The sequence below is a fragment of the Muscardinus avellanarius genome (assembly GCF_963383645.1).
Source record: "Muscardinus avellanarius genome assembly, chromosome: 10".
NCBI classification, from domain to species: Eukaryota; Metazoa; Chordata; class Mammalia; order Rodentia; family Gliridae; genus Muscardinus; species Muscardinus avellanarius.
Window position 1 is genome coordinate 73,592,570 of NC_137796.1, and position 20,052 is coordinate 73,612,621.

The 20,052-nt window shown below is 51.2% G+C and overlaps 1 protein-coding gene across 1 annotated transcript in view; it reads left to right on the forward strand.

Moving 5' to 3' along the window:
- Positions 1–20,052, forward strand: part of SDK1 (sidekick cell adhesion molecule 1) — a gene marked incomplete at both ends in the record, with an annotated part of 886,211 nt that overhangs the window by 818,364 nt on the left and 47,795 nt on the right. Inside the window, 3 exons of the mRNA XM_080702238.1 lie at positions 14,468–14,583; positions 16,791–16,977; positions 18,665–18,802. Of these exons, the coding sequence (XP_080558364.1) occupies positions 14,468–14,583; positions 16,791–16,977; positions 18,665–18,802 (441 nt within the window). The remainder of the gene's footprint in view (positions 1–14,467; positions 14,584–16,790; positions 16,978–18,664; positions 18,803–20,052) is intronic.

Consider the following 20,052-nt stretch of genomic DNA (forward strand, 5'->3'; position numbering starts at 1 on the left):
GGCCTGGTATGCAGGTCGGCGTGTAAGAGCTTCTTGTATGCCATGGCTATCATGCTTGATGGTGCTTGTGGCAAAGCCTCCCCTTCCCATTGGTTCATTCTGCAATTTCACTCTGTTGAGGGACTGAACCTCAGGACTTGCCGCATCTCGTCTTTGCAACCAGAACAACAGCAAGCACCCACGCTTTCTTCTGATTTTTACAGCATCCTTTTTTGCCATTAAAATCTTTAATCCAGCTGCGGTTTATTTTGGTACCTTAAAGCAAACTTCTAAATGGATCGTTTCCAGAGACATCTCCTTTCCCCCGATACCAATACCGTCACCGCTTGGCACTTTGTGGCGGTTCGACTGTGTTTTAATTCCTATGTACACACTCGCCCGAGAACTTCCCCGCGCTCTGTAGACATTGTTGCACCACCTTGCACCGCCAAGCCTCTCATTTATATGACACTCATCAGAGTGTGGCTTCATTTTTGTTTTCCAGGTTTTCTCAGCCATCCTATAAACTTTAGGATCATTTTGGCAAGCGCTCAAATAAGCAAGTCCTGCCAGGATTTTGATGGGAAGGGTATTAAATTACAAACTGGTTTAGGAATTCCTGGCACCTTCATTCTATTCCTGCTTCCGCTCTAGGAGTTGGCCTGTGGCGCCTTCTGCATCCTGCCGTGGGGTTGGCAGTGCTCTTGGGACGGTCCTGTCCTGTGGCTTATTGGTCGCTACCAGCAGTTATAATGTGGTTATTGCTGTGAACTCAGGTATTGTGATAATTTATCCTTGTTCTACTCACAGCTGGTCACAGCCCGAGGCTGAGGCTTGCCTGGTTATTGAGGCACATTAAATCTAACGCAAAGAGCAACCGTGGGGCCAGGGTGGGTGCAGCTCCATGGTAGAGCATGTGCTGAGCATGCACAAGGCCCTGGCACCAAAAAACAAAAATAACAAAAATACAGTCTTACTGGTTTTCTGAGAAGGAAGACGGGACTTCCTTTGTTCCTCCATCCACTGGGGACGGGCTGCCGGGAGCAGATCAGCAGCCAAATGACAGCGCCTTAGTCCTTGGCTCTAAAACTTTTCCTCCAAAGAGAAAAAAGACAGATACCTAAACTCAGACTTTATAACCACTCAGTTGCTGTAAGGCATTATTTGGGTTGTTTTGAATGTGGGCGTAGCTTTACAAGACAGAAAAGGCATCTTGAAGGTATCAGTTCTCATTTATTTATTTATTTGTTTGTTTGTTTACTTATGTGCTGAAGAATGAACCCACAGACATCTGAGGCTCACCCCCCCTCTCTACCCCACCTCTGACACTATTTTCTGTTTTGATATAAGAGCTTGCTAAGTTTCTAAGGCTGGCCTCAAACCTGCGATCCTCTTGTCTCCGCCTCCCAAGGACTAGAATTGCAGGCACATGCCGCCACACCCAGTGGCTTTACTGTTATTTTTACAGAATGAAAAACTCACTGTAGAATGTGGGTTTTACCTTTCCTGTAATACCGCCAGCTTTTAATTACCATTGGTTGGAATGAGAAAAAAATTACAGAGCTTCTAGCTGTTTGAGCTCCCCCTAGTGACAGATACAGCCAGTCCTGGAGCCCGTCAAGGGAAACCTGGGTGGGAAGTGTTTACAGTGAAGAGAGGGCGGCGGGTTGCCCAGGGTAACTGATGCTGTCATCCTGCATCTGCGGGGTTGCCCACCTCATCATGGCCGTTCAGTGGGAAGCCTAGGTGACCATAACAGGACACACCGTAGTGACCTCGTGCAGACCGCAGGCAGTTGCTCTGTGTCGGCGGCCATTCTCCCTGCCCTTGCTGAACACGGCAGTAGGTGCGGCCTTTGGTTGGGAAGGCTGAGAGGACACCTGCCTGGAGCCCCTGGCTGTCAGTCACCTGGGCAGACACCGCGGCTCCAGTTCACAGTGGGGCCTGACCTCGAAGATGGCGGAGCCGCCCTTTCTAGTGAGTCCTGAGGGGCAGAGGATGCCCGGCTCCTTCCGCTTCCAGGCAGCACATGATGTCTACTTCCTTAAGGCACAGGGGCATCTGTGAAGCCATTGCCCAGTGTCGGGAAGTCCAGCCATACCTCAACACCAGGGAGGATTTAAAATATTACTTGGGTCTTTGGCTGCCTCCTCCAGCGTTTCTCCAGCTCACGTGACCCCAGGGCACCTCCACGTGAGCCGGGCAGCCCTTTAAATGAAGGGAGCTCATCAATAATCCCAGGGTTTGGGAGACAGAGACAGGAGGATCCCAGGTTTTAGGCTAGCCTCAGAACTTAGAGACACTCTCAGCAACTTAGTGAGAGTGTTTCAAAATAAAAACATGTTTCAGAATAAAAAATGTAAAGGGCTGGAGGTAGAATGCCTCTGGGTTTTATTCCCAGTACCGAAGAGGAAAAATAAGCAAGCTCTATGTGGGCTGGGGCAGCTGACTGCAGGTTGGGGTGCAGGGTTGAGCAGGATGAGGTCCCAGGAGAGGGTGCTCAGAGAATTCAAAGCGCTCCCAGGACTAAACTCCCTCGTGTACAGAGGTAGACTCAACTTCTGGGAGAAGAGAGAAGGAAATAGGCTGCCCAGACAGGGCCTTATGGGTGCCAGAGGGGGCGGCCATGCGCACAGGATGAGCTGGGCCCCGGCACCTCCAGTGGGAGCGCATCCGGAAACCTTGGGGTCACCGTGTCCACCCCGCCCGCCCTCTGCACTCTGCCGCGTGGTCTGAGCACAGGTCTCCCCTGTCACTTTTGTTTAGGCCCCTCAGTGGGTCCCTGCTGTCTACAGGGGACAATCAAGTCCACTCCTGGGCCGACCCGCAGGCCCCCTCAGCCCATGGCCAGGTCCCCGAGCGGCACTCACGTTACATGCTGTCCCGCAGCCTGCGCACTGCCTCTTCTGCAGACACGGTGCCCCGGAAATGTGGGTGGATACGTGACATTATTAATAATCTTATTTCCATCAATGTAGGAAGGTTACGGAGAATATTCTCATGACTAATGCTTCATTTGGAAAGGATCCTAAACATCACACAACCCTGAGTTTAAGTACATGGCCAGGCCCTCTGGAAGAATCCTTCCGTTCACCATATCGGCACTCTACTGAGGCAGCTTCCCTGAGACCCGCTTGCCGGGAACTCACCGGGTGACTGAGGCAAGGAGGACCCCGAGGCCCCGCCCTGGCCTGGAGGAGCTCCGCTCTGGGTAGAGGGGCCTGCCGAGCCTGGGGCCTTTTCGGGATGCAGGACTCTCCAGGGTCCAGCCTTAAAGGGTCAGGCCTGCGTGTATCCCAGGGCTCAGAGCAGACGGGAGTGGGGCGGAAGCTGAAGTGGGCAAGATGAGTAGGGACCGGCGCGTCCGTCAGCGCGCACGCGACCAGGCATCCGGTCCCCTCCTGGGCCTGCTCCCACGTGGAGACGGGCTTCCGGCCCAGCCCTCTGCATCACCAGGGCCAGCAAAGGCTGCGGCAGACATGAGAGTGCCGTGGCCACCGCGTCACGCCTGCCCAGCCTCTCCCCAGCGCCTGCCTTCTCTCTCCTCCCTTCCCAGTCAGTGACGCTTCATTTGTTTTTCTTTGTTTAATGTATAATTAGGGAAAGACAGACCGACCAGCTTCTTATCTACTTCCAGCACCCGGTTCAGCCATCAGCTCTTATCTTGCCTCACCCAACTTTCCTTCATCCCAAGTGGTTCTCAGACATCATATCCAGTTATTTACTTATATTGGTACTGGGGATTGAGCCTAGGGGCAGTCTACCTCCAAGCTACACCCCAAGCCCTGTTCTAATTTTTTTTATTTTTGAAACAGGGTCTCTCTGAGTTGCTGAGGGTCTCACTAAGTAGATGAGGCTGGCCTTGAACCTGCAATCCTCCTGTCTCATGGGGAGGACAGGCATACAGGCATGCACTACCAACACACACCTGATTGTCATACCCTGTTTTTAAAAAAGAAAAAATTATTTAAAAATACTTTCAGTATATATCCCTACAAGAACTCTTCAAAGTGCAAAAAAAAATAACTACCAAGTTATTGTTACACCTAGAAAAAAAGAAGCATCATTCCTAAATGTAATCAAATGTTCAGTCAGCAAACTCCCACAGAAGCAGCCAGGCTTATAGTCTTCAGCCCCTCCTCCTCAGCCCCTGTGCTGGCAGAGCTGTGAACAGGGGACTGAGGCCCTGGGTCCTCGATAGTCAGGCCTCCTGCTCCCCAGATACCCCAGTCCTTCCCTACGGCCTTCAAGCAAAACCTGAAAACTTGGCCCAAAGACCTGTTTGTGTAAATAACGTTTTATTGGAACAAAGCCATGCCCTTTTCTGCAAAGGCTTAGATAGTGAGTATTTGACAGTAAGTACTTTTGCCAAAGAAAATCAGAGAACAGAGCAATTGTGACAAAGGCCTTATATCCCTCAAAGCTTAAAACACCACCCAGGTCTTTATAGAAGTTTCCACCTCCAGCCTAGAGCAGCAGCTTGGACCTCAGCCTCAGACTCAAGTTCAAATCTAGCCCATTCTGGGGCCAGTAACTTAAACCGTATGAGCCTCTCTTTTTCTTTTCTTTTCTTTTCTTTTCTTTTCTTTTCTTTTCTTTCTTTTTTTTTTTGAGGATTTCCATTTATTGTGGATGCTTTCTCACATTATGTTTTTATTGCAGCGATCATTTATCAATTTATCAGTGAAAAGTATCACGTGTTGATAATATTTTTTAAGAATGGCAGATTCGCAGAACACGCTAGTCAGCTTGCGGTTGTATCTTGTAAAGATAACAGGGAATTATAATTGAACAAGTAAATAAGGATTAAGCCACAAATTGTACAAAATTCTACCCCTAAAACTTAATCCATCCAAATACTCGAATGAGAGCCGGGCGTGGTGGCGCACACTTGTAATTCCAGCACTTGGGGGGCTGAGACAGGCGGATCGCAGTTCACAGACAGCCTCAGCTACTACTTAGGCCCTTTGCAACACTGTGAGACCCTGTTAAAATAAAGAATAGCCGGGTGTGGTGGCACGCACTTGTAATCCCAGTACTCGGGAGGCTGAGACAGGAGGAACCTGGTTCGCAGACAACCTCAGCTACATAGGCCATCCACAACTTAGTGAGACCCCGTTTCAAAATAAAGAATTAAAAATTGGGCTGGGGGCTGGGCGTGGTGGCACACGCCTGTAATCCTAGCGCTTGGGAGGCTGAGACAGGAGGATCGAGGCCAGCGAAGACCTTCAGTAACTTAGTGAGACCCTTTTACAAAATAAAAGAAAAAACAATTGGGCTGGGGCTGTCGCTTGGAGGTAGAATGACCCTGGGTTCAATCCCCAGCACCACCAAAAAAATAAAAAAAATAAATAAAGAATAAAAAATAGGGCTGGGGTGTAGCTCAGAGGTAGAATGCCCCTGGGTTTCATCCCCAGTACTGCAAAACAAACAAACAAACAAAACACTGGAATGAAAGTCAGGATTGATACTTTCTCAACTTTAGACTTCCTAGAGAAATAATATGATAACAATCAGGAGACGCTCTTGTTCAAAAGTTCGACAAAGCAAGGTTCCCTCGCCATTGGCCTGACTTCAAACTTTGATCCATTTCACTGCAATGAGGAGAGTCATTTACATGGGAGATCCGTGTCTCGGCAAAATGTCTGAGTATAAACATGTACAAACCGCGTCCTTACGTGAATACCTCAATCGACTAAACCAAAATGGACTTAAGTCTCAATTCCTGCCAAACTGAGCGAGCCTCCCAAATAACTATTTTCTAATCCACATGCTTCTCCAGAAGAACTAGTCAGGGCAGGACTGGCCTGAGGCATAACCACTACTTTCCAAAGTCTTTTTCCTCATAAATCAGGAAAGGTTAGTTGAATCCCCTTTGCTTTTAGCAAACCTTGACCAAAGGAAGGAAAGCCGCCAAGATTGTACACATCAGCCCTTTGTGACAGAATAGACACAAGTCTCCAATAAGATCAGCTAGAATTGGCATGAGCCTCGTTTTTCTAAGGTGTAAAATGAGAAGAAGGTATTTCTGCAAATGCCTTGTGGCCACAGCGGCACAGGATGCAGTGGGATAAGTGGGGACCGAGAGGCGCGTGGGGAGCCCTGGGGTGACGACGGCGTGCCTGCCTGTCAGGACCTAGGTCAGGCTGGGACGGGAAGCTCACTCCACAGGCAGGGAAGAAACAAACAGTGCAGGCCTTGCGAGCAGCCTCGCTGGCTGCTGGAGGGCTTTGCACTCTGCTTGTCTAACAGTGGGTGACGATGGTGATCTAGACGATAGCGGTGTGTGAGCGGGATTGCTCGGCAGTGGGGATGCAGAGCCAGCCTTTCCCATGAAGAATCCGTAAAGGAAGGACACTGGCTATTATGAGTCAGAAACCCGCTGGCCTCTGCCTGCTTGTCCTATTGACACAACTGTTGGTAAAGCACCATTTTAAACCACTGCGTCTCTTAGGATGGCAGCAGCCAGACCCTACCAGCTCAGCTACCGCTGGCCTCCGGGGCTGCGGGAAGGATGCTGGGTGTGGGTGTGCTTGACCCTCAGGGGTTCCTGGATTGGGAGATTGGTCCTCATGAGATGATGTTGGGAGGTGGGACCTTTAAGAGGTGGGGCCTTATTGGAGGTCCTTAGGTCATGCATAGGCATGCTCATAAAGGGGACAGTGGGGGGAAGGGGTGTAGCTCAGTGGTAGAGTATTTGCCTAGCATGCATGAGGTGTTGGGTTCAATCCCTAGCAACAAAGTGAATAAATAAATAAAAATATTAAAGGGGACATTGGGTTCCCAGCTCTCTGCTTCCTCTATCGCCGTGTGAGCTCTTCCCACCATTGCTGAGTGGGGAATCCTCATCAGAGCCCGTGCCATGCCCTTTGGACTTTCAGCATCCATCAGTAAACCTCTTTTCTTTCTAAAGTCAGGCTGCCTCTGTTATTTCATGATGGCAATGCAGAATGGACAGATACACCTCACCTCTGCTGCTCCTCCATCCTGCCTCCCCGTGCATGTCTACCTGCTTAGACAGAACCCAGAGCCCCCGTTAGATCCTCCCTGCTCTGGAAACTCCTGTGATCAGAGCCGCTCAATTGGCCCCTGCGCTGATCTGATGTTCTGTCATTCTCACTAACACCTCCAGGAACAAAAAGGCCAGGGGCCAGTCTTGATTCCCTCCGTATACTGGCCATACCATGCCACATATAGAGGCATGTGGACGCCAGCGTGGGTTATTGCCAGAATACTGGCATCGGGAAATCCAACACTGATGACAGGGCTGCCCCCATTCCCAGCCAGTCTCTGCACTGTGCAGAGGCTGTGCTCACGACGGGCACTTTCCCACAGGTGTACCAGGTCAGCTATGCCCATGTAACACGTCATCTCATTATGTAGTAGAAACAACGCACATTTGGTACCTCAGAGTTTCTGTGCACTGGGAATCCAGGCACAGCAGAGCTGGGTCCTCTGCTTACTTCAGAGTCTCTGGCAGGATGTCCGTCAGGACTGTGTCTGTCCAGGATCAACCAGGAAAGGAACACGTACAAGCTTACCCTTCCTCCAGGCTGTTGGACTAAGGCCTGGTTCCCGGGAGCTTTGGCTGAGGCTCCTCTGAGTTTGTTTCCACGAAGAGCCTCCCTATGGGGCCTCTCACAGCACAGCACTGGCTGCGTCACAGTGCACTGGTGAGGAAGGCCTGGGCTCCTGGGACCAAGTCCCTTCCTGAGGAACCCAGAGGAAGGGTGATCAAGCTGCGCTGGAAGCGGCACACGCTGGAGTGAGCCCCCGCTGGAGTGGCCCAGGCAGAACTAGTTCCCGTCCCAGCTCCACTCCGCTCCCGAGGAGCTCTCCCAGACACCTGCACCACCGCTCCTCGGCGGCCCTGCTCCTCACGCAGGTGTTTCATTTCACGTCAACACCCTTCGAGATGGGTATCTTCCCCTTTTATGTCCTGGCGTGGCACAGTAAAAGAATTGCCAAGACAAAGATTAGAGTTGCAGACAAGATTATTTAGGGAAGTAAGAATTACACGTGCAATCTAGAGAGAGAATGCCAGTTATATTCAGAGTGGGAGTGACCGGCAGGGACAAGAAGCCCGAGAGACAGAGAGGTAAAGAGACGCCTCTGGGGGAGCATGGCTCTTCTGTTATAGGAAACTCTGTCAATGGTGAGCATGAGAGGTACACGGCAGCCTAATGAGCTTGGATTCCTTTGATCGTGGAATGCAGAGCAGGTGACAACGGTCTGATTCCTCTCGGACTCTTCAGGCTGATGCTATCTGGTTGATGGATAGCACTTGGGCTGAACCCACATCATTGGGCTTTGAATAATGTCTTTCTCTAGACTTCTTTTATCAGTCGAAAAATATATCCTGTAAGCTAACTCTCTCTCTCTCTTCTCTCTCTCTCTCTCTCTCTCTCTCTCTCTCTCTCTATATATATATATATATATATATATATATACACACACATATATATATATATGTATATGTATATATATGCCAATTAAATGAACTTATAGTACTCGAAGATTTATTGGCCCTTTGAAGAATTCTTGGCTTGGAGGAAATCAGGCCTTCAGAGAGAAAGGGAGGGCGCTCGTGGGGACTGTAGATTTAAAACCCCCTTTTTTGCCCGTTTTTCTCCCTTGTACCTCAGTTCCCCCACCTCATATGAGGCACGCAGTTCCCTTTCCCCTTGCCTAGGCAAGGCACCACATTTTACACTTGATGAAACAGGCTCAGATAATGAGACCAAGTGCTCGGAGTCACAGGAGGCCAGCCCAGGTCTTTGGAGCTCAGGGCTGTTCTCCTAACCCGCCCTCCACGGTTCTGTGGCATCCAATGCACTGAAGACTTTTCCTGAATTTTTTTCCCCGCGAGGCCTTCCAGAGCACTTTTTGGTTCTGACGGGTCAAGCGAGGTGGTACGAGGTTGGGGTCAGGAGGGCATTTGACCTCCAAGCTACATCCCCTGCCCTATTTTTTTATTCTTTATTTTGAAACAGGGTCTCACTGAGTTGCAGAGGGCCTCACTAAGTAGCTGAGGCTGTCCACGAACTGCGATCCTCCAGTCTCAGCCTCCCAAATGCTGGGATTACAAGTGTGCACCATCACACCCGGCTTAACTACCTACTCTTTACCTCAAAAGCCCTGGAAATAAAGGGCTCTAGACAGAGAGAGGTGTCTGTTACAGGCTCACAAAGTATGATATTCTCACTTGGAATTGTCTATTGCAAACTTTTTTAAACTTATAATGCTAGCCAGACATGGTGGCACATGCCTATAAATCTCAGTATTGGGGATGCTGAGATAGGAGGATTGCCGGTTTGAGGCCAGCCTCAGCAACTCAGTAAGACCCCGTTCAAAATACATACATAAATAAAAAGGACTGAAGGTGTATCTCAGAGGCAGAAGGCCCAGGGGTCAATCCCCAGTACCAGAAAAATAAACATTTATAATGCCAGCTGAAGGGTACATTTGTGGCCAAGGTTCCTGGAGATCGGGGCTGAGGATGCGCATCCCACAGGGGCAGCTGGGCTTCTGTGTCCTGCTAAAAACTGCAGTGACTCGGACCCCTTAATCCAGGGGTTCTCTGCTTACTCCATGGTTTTTGTGCTTTCTGGTTCTCCCGACAAGACCTTGCTGGTGCCTCAGCCTGCTCCCTCCCTCCTTGTCTGACTTGGTCCCCGCTGAGCTGAGTTGGTATGTTCCCCTAAGCTTCCTTTCTGTCTGGCAAAGGCCCCAGAGGGTACCTAATTACTCAGACCTGGAGACTGTCTCCAGATACCCCTGCTTAGGGGAACAGATGTGTTGGCAAAGTGCGCTGAGAAGGTAAATTAGATTAGAGAATTCTGGTCCTTATGTACTTCAACAGGGAGTCAGAGAGAGTGTTTGACCAGGAAAATGTTTGATGTAATTAAAGTGAACTGATGAATGTGGATTTCTTTTTTGAAATCGTGTAAATGAACACTTATTTCATTAGAGTAGAACATTAACAATGATCCTCAAATTATCAGTTAAAGACCTGCTCTGCCCAAATAATAAATCGCTGGATAACAAAAGCTGAAGGTAGAAACCTAGTGTGGCCTAACGCGGCTGCGGCAAAAGCAGGTGCTCAGAGGACTGCGGGTGACGTGGCACTAGCAGGAAGCCCCGTGTGGCCTGGGGTGGTGGCCCTGGCAACTACAGACACCTGGCACAGTGTCAGATGGCCCCAGCAATAGCATATCCCCACTGTGACCTGGGGTGGTGGCCCTGGCTATACTATGCAGCCTATGAGGCCTGAAGCCCTCTAGAAGCAGGACGGCCATCTGTCTGCTGTCACCTGCTTTCTCTTGCACCTTCCATTTGCACCTGAGAGGGTCCCCGCTCCCCTGGGCCATTGTTCCATATTAAATCCTCCCCATGGCTTAAGAGCCAGACAGACTGTCTGTCTTAAGGAAGCGCCGCGTCCCCAGTCAGAAGCTGTCTCTCCCGGCCCTCTGAGCCTCTGCCCACACCCACCCTGCATTGTGATTACTGCGATTTCTCTCACGTGTTGAACCATCTTTTACACCTTTGTATGCACCCACACCTGAGCTGAGGGCCTCGTTAGTATCCAGAAAGAGTCTAGGAAAGCTGGGTTTGGAAACAAGCAACCCTCGAGTCTCAGGAGCCCTGACACCAGCAGTGAATTCTTCTCTGCTCTGCCCACTTTTCCCCTGGGAAGTTTCTTAAGACACAGACTGAGGCTCAGCCCACGTGAGACCGGCCCCTCTGAGGCTGCGGGACAAGAGGGCCACACAACCTCTGGCAGGTCCTGCGGGGAGGTGGTCCCACCACTGCCTAGACAAATGGGTCAGATGAGGGTGGGCGGCCCGCCCTCAGGGGAGGCCACCGCAGATCACAGGGCACAGTATGCCCCCAGGTCAGGCAGGCGAGCCTCCCACCGCAGGGCAGCGAATGAGCTAGGGAGCGAAGAACCAGCCAATGAGCACCCTTCTCACTGGGGTGTAAACCCACGCCGGAAGGGCTCCTGCGTTCTGGTGCCTCCACTGCTCCGAACCCCAGGGGAGGCCTGGAACTGCACCAGTACCCAGCCTACGGAGACCATGCATTTTCCTTGTCTCCCCATGGTAAAGTTTAACTCTCAAGTTAGGCACAGTAAGCATAACTAATAACAAAGTAGAACAATTTTAACAGCACACTGTGATAAAGGCTATGCGAATGTGGTCTCTCTGGAATTTTCCACTTGAGATTTTTGGACCATGGTTGATCACAGGTAGCAGGCCATGGGACTTCTTATTTGGGCTTTCTATGGGTTGAGCACGATAATGCCTGGGCTGCTACCATACCTCACAGAGAGAGAGAGAGAGAGAGAGAGAGAGAGAGAGAGAGAGAGAGAATGACTGGAGGGTGAATCTCTGAACTATACTCCCAGCCCTTTTTATTTATTTTTTGCTTTGAAACAGGGTCTTGCTAAGTTCCCGAGGGTCTCGCTAAGATGCTGAGGCTGGCCTTGAACCTGTGATCCTCCTGTCTCAGCCTCTTAAGCACTTGGATTACAGGCACGTACCACCACTCCTGGCTTTGTAGGGCCACAGGCAGGCCCTGCGCACTATGAGGCTCACCCTAGGTCTGGGGACTCAGAGGCAGGGGATGAGCCAGGGCTCTTTGCTCATCAGCAAACACGGGTTGGGGTGGGGGTAGCCATGTGTTCTGGGGATGTTTGGTGATGCGACTCAAGTTGATGGCCAAAGGGGACGGCGAGCCTGCCCAGGTCAGTGAGGCAGACAGAGACCGGGCCCTAACTGTGGAGCTTCCCTGCCAGCGTCCACCCCTTCCCAGCTCAGGTAGCAGGGCCAAGGAGAGCCAAACACAGCCTAGCTCAGCCCGTAGCACACAATTCTGCAGGACCGTCCAAAGCAACCAACCAGAATTCCAGAGACCTCTGGAATCCTACAGTAGCTGTCAGGTGCAGGGTGCCTCTGGAAGTCCCTGAACTTTCGGTCACTAGCTTGATGAAGTCTCCCTCCAAGGCCATGCCGGCACCCAGGCAAGGGTGTAGGAGCTGCCCCACCACACCCCAGAACTGGGAATAGCACAGCTCTGTTACAGCACCTTCAGCCTCAGTGTGAGGCCTGCAGAGTGGGTCTCAGCCTGGCACCCTAGCCTTTCTTTGCCACCTCTAAATGCTGTTTGTGGCCGTCTGTAGATCAGCAAACACCAGACACTGATGGCCAAGAATTATTTTTAAAAATAATTTCATATATTCACCGGGGCATGGTGGCACATGCCTGTAATCCCAGTACTTGGGAGGCTGAGACAGGAGGATCGCAGGTTTGAGGCCACTCTTAAACCTGCGATCTTAGCAACTTAGCAAGAACCTGTTTCAAAATGAAAATAAAAATCAGGGTTTGGGGTGTAGCTAGGAGATAGAATTTTTCTGAGCTCAATCTCCACTACCAATAATAATTATTATTTTTGTTATTATTTAATGCATTTTAATTTAATGCATTTTAAAAAAGTGTTAGCTGAAATTTGTGTTCTCCTTGCTCTAAAAATGCTAAGGCAGGAAAACCAAAAGACATTAGCTCGGCAGCATTCCGTGGGCTCCCACCTGGACACACTGCACCCAAACGGGGCTCGCATTTGACACTGGAAACAGCAGGGCCTTCTTGAAAGTGAGGCCCTCCTGTTAGGCTGGAGGCCTGGCAGCTTTCAGAAGCCAAAAAATAAGTCTCAATACCAACAAGCTGTGCTCGGCGCTTACATACATTTCTCTCTTCCCTGCGTGTACGATCAACAAAAACTTCTTTGTTACCTGCAGCATTTCCCAGGCACAAAAGCTCTGTGCGGCGGCATCGCTGGCGGGTGCACAGGCTCCTCTCAGCCGCCCAAGACAGCACCGGGGGCCTTTGCCCAGCACGCGAACCCTAGCCAAGCTGCTTGCCAGCCCCTGGGGACCAGGGTGTGGCCCGGACCTCACAGACTTTGCTAGTTCCTGCAGACGCTGCCCAGATCCAGAGCTAGCCTAGCGACTGGTTCGGCCGAGTCTGCAAGGAAACCCGGTGGCGCTGGGGTCCTCGCCGACCACCAGGGTAATGGCCAAGCTCAATTTGCCTTTCACGTTTTAATTGTACAACAGTCATTTTGCAATCGGGTTGCCGATGGCAAACAGGCAAAAGACATTAACTTTATTTATGTTTTGGATTATTAATGTGGCTGTTAAAATTCCTCCAGTTAGTTTTGATTGAATTGTTTTTTTGTGTGATTCTGTTGTTTAATGGAGCGGTAAATAAGAATTTCTGATAATGAGGCTGAGCATCTGTCACAACAACCTGGTGTGGGTTATTAACATTTCCATTAACGGCAGGGTGGGCAGTGATAATATGGAAACCACACAGTTAGAACAAAATAAATAGTGGTGTCAGGCTGAGCGGGTGTTAATTACTATTTTATTCTACATTGGGGGAGGGTGGGAGAGCAGACTGTGGGGAGGGGGACCTGAGAAGGGGAGATGGACGAGGTCATTGTCTCTCTCCAGAGAGCCCAGGTGCCCAGCCATCTCCTCAGACACTGACTGTTTTGCCGGCTCCTTTAGGGTGTATAAACAGACTTGACTCCAGAGGCAACTGGCACGTTTCTGGGCCGCAGGTCAAGGCTGCAGAAGGTGAGGAGGGCCAGGCTGGCTCTGCTTCCCCAGAGCTAGGAACCCAAGATAACTCCCCACAGCTCCCAGGGTGCTGCCTGGCCCAGATTTCCACCAGGAGAGCCCACCATGAAACCCAGAGATGGTGTGGAGCCGGCAAAGCGCAGAGAGGACAGAAAGAGCCCAGAATGAGCATGTGCTGTCTGCACTGCTCACAGCTCTTTAGTGGCCACGTGGGTTGTGCGACCTCTCTGTCCTTGTCAGTCATCTCATCTGCCTGCACAGTGTGCGTGGACGGGGTACCCTACCCCAGGGAGCACACCTAGAACGGTCGAGAACGGGCTTCAGTACCGGATGCCTGAGCTCGTGAAGTCAACACAGTTACCCTTCCCCCCCCCCCGCAACTCTATTTAAAACTCAGCATCTCCCCCAATTAGGAATGTGAGAGGCGTCTCTTACTCCCTCGTCCATGGAGCTACAGCCGGGCCAGAGCCTGTGGTGGGTTAACTGAGAGCTCATGGATTGCGACCGCGTGTTGATTTTCCCAGTACTCTGCTAACTGCATCTCGGTGCAGTCAGTTTTCTTTGCAATTCTACAGATTTTATCTCGTGCTTTAAAGAGCTTGGGGGGGGCAAGGGGAGGGCCCATTGCCTTTCCCTGGCATTGAAGGGCCACAGGGATTGAGAGCGTGGAGCTGGGATGAGACCGTGCCAGAGGCCTCCCACGCTGGGGCCACGTCCAGGGCAGACTCTTCCACACTGTCATCATGGAATGAGGACCTGTATGGGTGCCGCGGGTGCGTGGTCAGGAGTCCTGGCCGGCTTCTGAAGGGACATCCCAGTTACCCTCTTGTGCTGCTCTTTCCTCAGCCCCAGCGATGGCCCCGCAGAACATCCAGGTGACCCCGCTCACGGCCAGCCAGCTGGAGGTCACGTGGGACCCGCCGCCCCCGGAGAGCCAGAACGGGAACATCCAGGGCTACAAGGCAAGCTCTCACGCGTGGTTGGCTCTTTCTTCCAGCTCACTTGGATGCCGGGAGCGAGGCCCCGAGGGCTCCGGCTGGAGTCCTGGCCCAACTCCAGGGCTGCAGCCCTCAGCCCCCACGTCCTGCTCTCTTCTCAGCAGCAGAGACGCGGCAGATGGGCAGCCCGGAGCCGCAGCCCTGAGCATCCGGCGGACCAAGGTTCCAGCATAAAACTGCTCAGGGTGTGAAGCGGGCTCACTGCGTGGCTGCCTTGTGCTGCCAGGTGGGGTACCTGGGCTCTTCCAAATGTGCTCGGGGGCTTGTCCCTGCCCTAGCCACATGGCTAACCTAGGGAGAGCCTCCAACACATTTGTGGACAGTAAGAGGAAGGGGGGCATCCTTAGAAGCACAGGTTTTTTTGTCCCAGCACTGCCCGAGGTCACTGTTGGACACTGAGCAGGCCCCTCGATTCAATAGGTCTAAGTAGGCCTGAGAATTGCATTCTGAGCAAGTTCCCAGTGCTTGAACAAGTGGGCTTCTGGGAACCCCACTTTAAGAATCGCCATCATGTGCGCAGCAGTTGAATGCTCTGGAGATGGAGGGAAAGGCAGGCAGGGAACGTTGCCAACATGAGGCTAGGGAGGAGTAATCACACCAAGGGGGGTCCACTCAGGGCACCTCAAGCTCCCAGCTGATGTCTCGGCTGCTGGGGGGGCTCAGGAGCCCTGGACATGTACAAAGGCCATGCTGATGACCACATCCCCGTTCTGCTCCGTAAAAATGCCCATCCTCTTCCAGAATTAATTTCCGTGTCTGGCCTGCTGGAGCCCCAGCTGATCAGTTATCTGATTCTATGGGCTAGCCTGCCCTGATGACTATTGGACCAATTAAATGTCCATTTGAAAATGATCCTTGTAGGTGTTTTATGAAAATTAATACCTTTCTCCATGGCAGGGCTGTTACAGTGATTAACAAGGCTGTGGTGAGGCCTCTGAGCTTGGAGGCAAGGTGCTATTTATGTACATCCAAAATATGTTTTCTCATTTCCTTAATGATAAAGGCATTGAACTTGGATATTGATCTCAGGTCAGCAAGGCCTGTGTTTGCAGAGGATCCTCTGTGGTCGGCTCTGTGAGCAGACGTGCAGCTGGGTCTTGCGGGTGGAAGTTTGCAACACTGACCTGTCAGGACTTGCTCCAGCATGGACACAACCTGCCCTGGTGCCCAGCCGCCCGCCACAGCCTCCGCACCCTGTCAGTCTACACAGGGTGACGTTCTCTCTGACCGGCTCAGACGTAGTTCCACAGAGCCACAGTGGATCTTCTGGCCGGTGTTGTCTTTGGACAGCCCAGCTTCCCCTGGCTGGGAGCGGTGGTTCCCAGCCAGTTGTCTTAAAAGACAGTTGGCAACCGGTTCAGAACTTTGTACTAGGGCATCAAGTTCACCCATGAGCACAAGAGGCAAGAGTACCAGGAGGGAGCCCGACCCAGGTCTCCCTCCTGTTGTTTTGGTGTTTCAATTTCCAGAGTATTTTTGCCACATAGATGGAAGACATAGACCTCGGTTTTGAACAAATTGTGGGAACATGAGGTAGGAATGGGGGTCCATTTTGTTTATGGGTTGGAGCAGATTGTGGACAAGTGGGCTTTTCCTTCTCTCTAGGAGACTAAAGGGCAGAACAGAGGTCCTCTTTAAAGCAGAAGCTGGGCATGGTGGCACATGCTTATAATCCCAGTACTTGGGAGGCTGAGACAGGAGGATCACGCAGGTTTGAAGTAACTTAGTGAGGCTTTCAGTAACCCGGTTTCCAAATAAAATATAAAATAGGTCTGGGAGTATAAGCCTGGAGGTAGAAAGCCTCTGAGTTCCATCTCCATTAATATATATATATATATATATATATATATATATATATATAGTCTTTAGCAGAGTGCGCTGTGCTATATAGGCATGATACTGGCAGCAAAAGAAGTCACCCCTCCTACCCTTGGACCCCACCTCAAATGTTTGATTAGATGATACTCAACGGATGAACAACTCAGAAATGTTAATCACTGCACAGCAGTATTGGTGGCCAAGGACTTCCGTCTACCCGCTGTAGACCTGATCCCTCGGGGAGACGCCCGCCCCACCCGCCTGGCTGTGCCCAGGACAGAGGCCCAGCCTCCTCAAGGTCTAATCTCGTGCTCAGCCTCTGACCCCAACCTGCCTTGTGCTCTTCCTAACAGATTTACTACTGGGAGGCAGACAGCCAGAACGAAACAGAGAAGATGAAGGTCCTTTTCCTTCCTGAGCCTGTGGTGAAGCTGAAGAACCTGACCAGCCATACCAAATATCTGGTCAGCATATCTGCCTTCAACGCCGCGGGCGATGGGCCCAAGAGTGACCCTCGGCAGGGACGCACCCATCAGGCCGGTAGGTCGAGTGGCGGCTCTCCTCTCTGCAGGCTCTGAGGTGACCAGCGCTATGGTTCCAGGGACCCCTGGGCAGAATGAATCACCCTTTCTCTCAGCTTCCACACCTCTTTGCTCTGCCTGCCTGGTCACCTGTGTCCACTACATAGCTGGGAATTTGGAGGTAGGGCTGGGGTTCTCTGGTGGCTGGCCCTGTCTGGCCTGGGTGGCAGAGTCAGTATATTAGTAACTTGGAGCAGTGCACACTCCTGTCGGTGCTCAGCCCTGTTCTTGTCTGATAGGCATCCTCTGCAAACTCTTTAGAGCCCCTCCTCATGTGCAGACTCTGGGGGCTGAGCTGCTGGTGCATAGAGGCCAGGGCTCCCCTGGGTTTGGGGTCCACAGACCCCCCTGGAAGGGCTTTGCAGCCAGCCCTAAGCTGCATGCTCCAGGCCAGTGCTGAGTGCATGGACAGAACCCAGGCTGACAGGACTACACGGCTGGCTGCCTCGCCCACACAAAGGGCGCAACGTGCGTGCTGAGCAGACTGCTCCTCCAGTGCATCTCAGTCTCTAGTGGCCTGGAGATCAGGTACCCCCCCAAAATGGTGCCCAGGCCTTGGGTCCCTGGGAGTTCTCAGAGGCCCTTAGGCCCAAGAAATCTAAGACCAGGAAAGTGAGGTTCTGCAGCCTGTGGGGTTGAAGACACAGGGAGCCCTGAAATCCTTTGGACTCCGCCAACTGACACCCATCTGGATGACTGACCCCTGGCCTGGGGCCCTCAGCCTCACATCTCAGTACCAGGGCTGCTTCCTTCTGTTCTTATTCAGCACCCAAGGGGTCCAATTTGGGAATCTGAGCTGAAAGACAGGGATAGATTTGTGGGGCAGAGAGCAGGGTCTGGGGCCACCTCAAAGCACCAGGCCTGCTAGGCCATTGGACTGAAGGACCCAGGACAGGAGGGAGAGAAGGGGGGTGCTGCTCCAGGAAGGCCTTCTGAGCAGAGGTGCCAAGCGGGACAGGCCTGGTGCCCACCCAGACGGTCAAGCCGGGGCAGCCCCAGTGCACTTTTCTCTGCATGGAGCCCAGGCAGGGGGTGCACACGCCAGCATCACCCTGGCTGAACTCCTGGCCTTGCGTGTCTGCCAGCAGCTCCGATGGCTTGGTCGGGGGCCTCCCTAAGCCCACAGTGTCCAGGGGATTGCAGGTGGAGAGATGGGGGTGTCCTATGAGATGTCCTGGGGAGAGAAAAGAGGAATGGTAGAGAGAGACTCCATCCACCATGGAGCTTGATCTCACCCCAAAAGAGCAGAAGGAGGGCCTTCGGGAGCCTCCAGCAGCCACTGGAAACAGAACCATCTGGATTTCACTTTCCGTTTCCGGCTATTACTCATTTTCATGCCTTTGTCGCTTGGTCTCTCAAACTCCTTTGTGTTTCAGCTCTGTCATTTTCTCTGCTCTTCTCAGGAGGGCCCATGTTTCTGATTGATCCTAGGAAGTTCGGAGGTGATCAATGAGTCTCCTTTTCATCCTGTGGCATTTAGACTTTTACCAAGTTGAAAATAACACCTGATAACATTTCCTATTCTATATGGAGGCACAGAAGTGTGTGTGCGTGTGTGTGTGTGTGTGTGTGTGTGTGTGTGTGTGTGTGTGTTCATTCCATAAAAATGCTTTTAGTAAAAGTCATTTTGTGCTTTGTTCTTCCAGCTCCTGGGGCCCCCAGCTTCTTGACATTCTCAGAAATAACCTCCACCACACTTAACGTGTCCTGGGGAGAGCCGGCAGCAGCCAATGGCATCCTGCAGGGCTACCGGGTGGTATACGAGCCCTTAGCACCTGTCCAAGGTAAGACCAGAGAGAGCCAAGGAGGGCGCGCTCCTCACTGTCCACAGAGCAAGGTCCACCTTGCCTCACTTCTGGGCAGGGAGCCTTCCAAAATCTCAGAAAAAAGGCTGACGTGGAGCCATGCCTCCATCCAGCATGATGACTTCCCTATGGGACCGAGTTGTACACTTCCCCTGACCTAGTCTCTAGCACTCAGGATGTTGTCTCCAGCTCCTTCTGAAAGTTTAGTCTTCTTGTTTGCCCATGGGGACCCCCTGAGTTCCTCCTGGAACCAGGTCAGCAGCCTTGGCCCTTCAGGATCACGGGAGATGCCGGAGCCCAGTGTGCCCAGCCAGTGCCCTGAGCTCCCCTTCATCCATTCACTTACTCAACAAATATTTATTTATTTTTATGCTTTTATTGGTGCATTATAATTATACATCACAGTGAAGTTCAAAATCTTACGAACAAATGTGCACACAGGTCTTGGTGTGTTGCCCACCCCCATGCATAATGGTGAGATTGGTGGTGAGAATCTTCATACAGGAGCACAGTCTAATTTGAACTGTTTCTTTCATCCGTTCTTCCTTTTCCCCTCCCCATCCCCTTCCCTCATCCCATTCCACTATCACTCTTCTCAATTATCTGAAGTCTCTTTTTGTTTTCTATTTTCTCTCTTGTTTGCATAGATGAGAGAAAACATTTGGCCCTTGCCTGGCTGACCTCACTTAGCATAAAATTCTTTAGCTCCATCCATTTTCCTGCAGATGACATCATTTTGTTGTTGTTCATGGCCGGGTAAAATGCCATCGTGTGTATATACTACATTTTCACTCTCTGCTCATCTCTTGATGGACACCTCGGTTGGCTTCATAATTTGGCGATTGTGAATTGTGCTGTCATGAACACGAATATTCTTGTTTCACTATAACATTCTAGATTTAATTATTTTGGAGAGATATCAAGAAGGCGCATAGCTGGGTCATATGGAGGCCTCATTCCTAGTCTTTTGAGAAACCTCCATTCTGATCTTCATAGTGATTGTACCAATTTGCACTCCTACCAAGTGTACGAGAGTTCCCATTTCCCCGTGTCTTTGCCAGTATTTATTGCTGTTTGTATTCTTAATGATTGCCATTCTAACTGGAGTTAGATAGAATCTCAGCATAGTTTTGATTTGCATTTCCCTGACTGCTAATGATGCTGAGCATGTTTTTTATATCTTTATTGGCCATTTGTATTTTTTTTTACTTTGAGAAGCTCAATTGCCT